This window comes from Somniosus microcephalus, unplaced genomic scaffold (genome assembly GCF_052327205.1).
Source record: "Somniosus microcephalus isolate GS21.2 unplaced genomic scaffold, FLI_Smic_1.0 unresolved_chr1, whole genome shotgun sequence".
NCBI classification, from domain to species: domain Eukaryota; kingdom Metazoa; phylum Chordata; class Chondrichthyes; order Squaliformes; family Somniosidae; genus Somniosus; species Somniosus microcephalus.
The window spans coordinates 136,333,830-136,339,829 of NW_028225179.1; the positions used below are offsets into that span (position 1 = coordinate 136,333,830).

At 42.6% G+C, this 6,000-nt stretch overlaps 1 protein-coding gene across 1 annotated transcript; it reads left to right on the forward strand.

Annotated features, from left to right (window-relative positions):
- Positions 1–5,267: 5,267 nt before the first annotated feature.
- Positions 5,268–5,654, forward strand: LOC147095967 (histone H4-like). The gene has a single exon (XM_085974053.1). It carries the CDS (start codon positions 5,271–5,273, stop codon positions 5,580–5,582), a length of 312 nt encoding a protein of 103 aa, XP_085830179.1. The 5' UTR covers positions 5,268–5,270; the 3' UTR covers positions 5,583–5,654.
- Positions 5,655–6,000: the final 346 nt, after the last annotated feature.

Below are 6,000 nucleotides of genomic sequence, written 5' to 3' on the forward strand. Positions count from 1 at the left end.
TCCAAATTCAGTACCCTGTCCCTGCCTTCTCCCCATATCCCTTGATCCCTTTAGCCTCAAGAAATATATCCAACTCTTTCTTGAATATATTTAATGAACTGGCCTCCACCGCCCTCTGTGGCAGAGAATTCCACAGGTTCACCACTCTCTGGGTGAAGAAATTCCTCCTCATTTCAGTCCTAAATGGCTTACCCCTTATCCTTAGACTATGACCCCTGGTTCTGGACTCTACTGCCATCAGAAACATCCTTTCTGCATCTAGTCTGTCCAGACCTGACAGAATTTTATAGGTTTCGATGAGATCCCCTCTCAATCTTCTAAACTCCAGTGAGTACAAGCCCAATTGACACAATCTCTCCTCGTATGTCATTCCTGCTATCCCAGGTGTCAGCCCGGTGAATCTTTGCTGCACTCCCTCCATGGCAAGAACGTCCTTCCTCAGGTAAGGTGACCAAAACTGCACACAGTACTCAAGGTGCGGTCTCACCAAGGCCCTGTACAACTGCAGCAAGACATCCTTGTTCTTGTACTCGAACCCTCTTGCTACGAAGGCCAACATACCATTTGCCTTCTTAACCGCCTGCTGCACCTGCATGCTTACCTTCAGCGACTGGTGCACAAGAACACCCAGGTCTCTTTGCACTTCCCCTTCTCCCAATCTATTGCCATTCAAATAATAATTTGCCTTCCTGTTTTTGCCACCAAAGTGGATAACCTCACATTTATCCACATTATAGTGCATTTGCCATGTTTCTGCCAAATCACCCAACCTGTCCAAATCGTACTGGAGTTTCATGACATCCTCCTCACAGCATACCCTCCCACCCAGCTTTGTGTCACCTGCAAATTTGGAGATATTACATCCAATTCCCTCATCCAGATCATTAATGTATATTGTGAACAGCTGGGGTCCTGGGACCGATCCTTGCGGTACCCCACTAGTCACTGCCTGCCACTCGGAAAACGACCCATTTATTCCAACTCTTTGCTTTCTGTCCGCCAACCAGTTCTCTATCCAAGTCAATACCTTGCCCCAATCCCATGTGTCTTAATTTTGCACACTAACCTCTTATGCGGGGCCTTATCGAAAGCCTTCTGAAAGTCCAAATACACCACATCCACTGGTTCTCCCTTATCTATTTTACCAGTTACATCCTCAAAAAATTCCAGTAGATTAGTCAAGCATGATTTACCTTTTGTAAATCCATGTTGACTTTGTCCGATCCTGTCACTGCTTTCCAAGTGCTCTGCTATTACATCTTTTATAATGGACTCTAGCATTTTCCCCACTACCGATGTCAGGCTTACCGGTCTATAATTCCCCGCTTTTTCTCTGCCACCTTTTTTGAATAGTGGGGTAACATTAGCTACCCTCCAATCCATGGGTACTGTTCCAGAGTCTATCGAGTTCTGGAAGATGACCAGCAATGCATCTATTATTTCTAGGGCCACTTCCTTAAGTACCCTGGGATGTAGATTATCAGGCCTTGGGGATTTATCGGCCTTCAGTCCCATCAATTTTCCTAACACCATTTCCCTACAAATACTGATTTCTTTCAGTTCCACCCTTTCATCAGACCCTATGCTCCGCTGTATTTCTGGGAGGTTATTTATGTCCTCCTTTGTGAAGACAGAACCAAAATATGTATTTAGTTGGTCTGCCATTTCTTTGCTCCCCATTATAAATTCCCCCGATTCTGACTGCAAGGGACCTACGCTTGACTTCACCAATCTTTTCCTCTTTACATATCTATAAAAGCTTTTACAGTCAGTTTTTATGTTCCCAGCAAGCTTACTCTCATATTCTATTTTCCCTTTCTTAATTAAGGAAATAGAGGTGTAATAACCATAGTTGGTTCAATAAAGTAGAGAAAGGCAGGAGATTTGAGGTGAAAGATGAAATGCCTAACAGGTGGCAAGATATGTGTTTTGTATCTTTTTTAAAGACTGTGAGAAATGTGGTATAAGATATTCATCAGATGTATTCAAGCCTCGGTTGGGCTTAGGTTTTGTAGAGTTAAGAGCTTGTTCAGGGAAAGAACTGCTTGGCTCAAATAAAGAAGTCAAGCTCCTTATTTTTGTTAGGTAAGGGTATTAAGGGTTACGGAAACAAGGTGGGTAGATGGAGTTAAGATACAGATCAGCCATGATCTCATTGAATTGTGGAACAGGCTCGAGGGGCTGAATGGCCTCCTCCTATTCCTATGTTCTTGGAGCCAACTTTAGCTAAAAGATATGGGATTTCTATAATAGATCAGGGGGCACAATGAGGTCAAGAATAACAAATGAATCAGTAAAGAGCAGAGTCCCACTGCTGAGTAATATATGTAACAAACTACCAGTAAAATAAAAAAAGAAAGACTTGCATTTATTTAGCGCCTTTCACGACCACCGGATATCCCAAAGCACTTTACAGCCAATGAGATGCATTTTGAAGTGTAGTCACTGTTGCAATGTGGGAAAAGCAGCAGCCAATTTGTGCACAGCAAGCTCCCTCAAACAGCAATGTGATAATGACCAGTTAATCTGTATTAGTGATGGATAAATATTGGCCAGGGCACCAGGAATAACTCACCCACTCTTCTATTGAAATAGATGTCATGGGATCTTTTACATCCACCTGAGAGCACAGGCGGTGGCCTCGGTTTAACATCTCATCCAAACGGCAGCACCTCCGACAGTACAGCGCTCCCTCAGTACCACACTGGAGTATCAGCCTAGATTTATGTGCTCAAGTTTCTGGAGTGGGATTTGAAGCCACAGCCATTTTGACTCAGAGGTGAGTGTGCTACCCACTGAGCCACAGCTGATACCTTCAATGGCTCTTTCAAAATCATATTGACAATTATGGAATAGCCTGGTACATTCAGGTTGCTGGATAATTTGACAGTTAACAGCTTTTATCTTTAGAAAGTAGATGTAAGAGCAATAGGATGATTGTTGGAATGGCTGAGAGAATCACCCATCTTAGGAATAGGGTGAATACAAGAAGGAGAGATGGACACATTACTGTCTTATATTCTGATTTCACTTTCTGTTTTCGAAATGATTAGGGTGCATTCCATCAAAAATATTATGATCAATTGAAAAGAAAAGGAATAAAGAACTTGCATTTATATAGCGCATTTCAGAACCTCAGGCTTTACAACCAATGAAGTGTAGTCACTGTTGCAATGTAGGAAACACAGCTGACAATTTGTGTACAGCAAGCTCCCACAAATAGCAGTGTGATACTACCCAGATAATCTGTTTTTAGTGATGTTGGGTGAGTGATAAATATTGGCCAGGACATTGGGGACAAATCCCCTGCTCTTTCCAGAATAGTGCCATGGGATTGTGGATTCGATTTAGCGTCTCATTCAAAAGACGGCACCTCGGACAGTGCTGCACTCCCTCGGTACTGTGTTCAAGTCCCTGGAGTGCAGCGTGAACCCACAACCTACCCACTCAGCCATGATGTGATGATGTAAGGCCACTTGAAAGTAAAAGATGTATTGATATTCTTCCATAGCAGCATTATAATCGGATTATGCATAAGGGAATGTATAAGACTGTGATGGTTCATGTGGCTAATAATGTTTTTATTGTCTCAGGAATGTGGATGCAGTTGGACTCAGTTAAATGTAGTTCTGCTCCCAAGTTTCCAATTCAGCTGTGACTAGGTGAGTTTCAAAGTTCATCCAAGGTTACTTACCAATGGTTTCAGCTTCACTGTTAAATCAATGCTGCATTTACATTGGAGTTATTGATCTGAGAATGGTAGCTGTGGTTCGGCTTCCAGCCAAGCATTGCTCAGCTCTGGCTTGGATGCAAGTATGGCTGATTTAGAAAGATAAAAGAAAGAAAGACTTGCATTTATATAGTGCCTTTCACAACCACTGGATGTCTCAAAGCGCTTTACAGTTAATGAAGCACTTTTTTGAAGCGGAGTCACTGTTGTAATGTGGGAAATTTGCACACAGCAAGGTCCCACGAACAGCAATATGATAATGACCAGATAATCTGTTTTTGTTATGTTCATTGAGGGCTAAATATTGGCCTGGACACCGGGAATAACTCCCGTAATCTTCTTCGAAATAGTGCCATGGGATCTTTTACGTCCACCTGAGAGAGCAGTCAGTGCCTCGGTTTAACATCTCATCCAAAAGATGGCACCTCCGACAATGCGGCACTCCCTCAGTACCACACTGGAGTGTCAGCCTAGCTTTAGGACAGAGATCTGTGCCTGTCTAGACACAGATGGGCAGAACAGTGTCCCAAAAATTAGAAAGTAAAAAATTGAGAGAGGACAAAATCTCTGCTCTCCAAACATCTAAATTGAGCCAGATATGTTTATAAAAGTATGCAAAGCATCCAATAGAGCCCGCAGTACATTACAAGCCAGCTTTGATGCTGCGCTGGATTTGCAGTCCATGCAATGTTAAGTCAAAGCAAGTTAAGATCCCCCTCCAGGCAGTCCGAGTCTGCTTTCCTCTGGAGTCAGGTCCTGATTACATTTTTATACATCTTTTGAATGAGGTATTGAGCCAAGGTCCAGTCTCTGTAAACGTAAAAAATCGCATGACACTATTTTGAAGAAGAGCATCCCCCAACCATCATCATCAAAGACAGATTAAGTGTTCATTTATTTCATTACTGTCTGTGGGAGCCTGCTGTGGGCAAATTGGTTGCTAAAATTGCAACAGTCCAAAAGTACTTCATCGGTTATGAAGCCTCTGGGACATCCCAGGGTCATGAAAGGTGCTATATAAATGCAAACCCTTTCTTTACACCAGACAGTTTAGCAAAGCGATTTCAGATAAATTTGTGGTGTAAATTCAGTGGTTTAGTATCATGCGGAGATTTTTGCAGTGAGTTTGGTCCCAAGGTTAGTGCAATTCAATCGAAATTAAATTAATTTTTAATAGATAAAGTAAATATACTTTGTTCCCAAGAATGATTCGTTTTTCTCCCATGTAATTGAAGGTTACTTGAAATAACTTATGATAGTTCAACAGAAATGATTTTTTGTTTCAATTAATTCATAAAATAATTGCAGAAACAACATATAAGCACAAAGGAACATGTTTCCCTTTTTCGTACCCAGTTTTGCCTTACATTTTAATTTACATTCGGATAGGTTGGTTTGAAATGGATGGGTGGCGGAAAGGAAGTCACGTGATGAACGCCGGCGACGCCCCTTCCGCGGTTCTTCACCCAGGTCCGCTCACACTCTATATAAATGGGCAGCGGACGGGTGTGTTTGGTTATTTGAGCAGTGACTTTGAACCATGTCAGGCAGAGGAAAGGGTGGTAAAGGACTGGGCAAAGGCGGAGCCAAGCGGCACCGTAAAGTGCTCCGTGATAACATCCAGGGTATAACTAAACCAGCTATTCGTCGCCTCGCTCGTCGTGGGGGTGTCAAACGAATCTCGGGTTTGATCTATGAGGAGGTCCGCGGAGTTTTGAAGGTCTTTCTCGAGAATGTCATCAGGGACTCTGTCACCTACACGGAACACGCCAAGCGCAAGACGGTGACGGCCATGGACGTGGTGTACGCGCTGAAACGCCAGGGACGCACCCTCTATGGGTTCGGTGGTTGAAGATAGTTGAGAAATAACCGTGATTTACAAACCAAAGGTTCTTTTAAGAGCCACCAAAATATTTGAAAGGTGTATAACTGGTTATTTAAGAGTAGGGGATGCGATACATAATGTATAATATAGTAACATTTGGAATAGTCCATTGTAGGTGGTTTTGAGAAGTTTGATTTCTTTAGATTTACTTTCAATGAGTTTTCGCCCATTAACGTTAATGGGCAGAAAAACCCCAGCTGGCCTGAAGCAGGTTTTAATTGGTTCTCTTCCTGCAGTATCAGCACCACATCGACTCCAGCAACATCAAGGGGTGCAGGGTTACACTTGAGAGCGATCTGAAAACAAATGTACCAAAGCTTTGACACTAGTCATGATCGGAGATGTGTTTGTCTTCTGCGGCTCTTTAATTAATTAGATTATTTCT

Excerpts from the sequence above, each read along its gene's own strand:
- LOC147095967 (XM_085974053.1), top strand. The coding sequence starts at position 5,271 with ATGTCAGGCAGAGGAAAGGGTGGTAAAGGACTGGGCAAAGGCGGAGCC.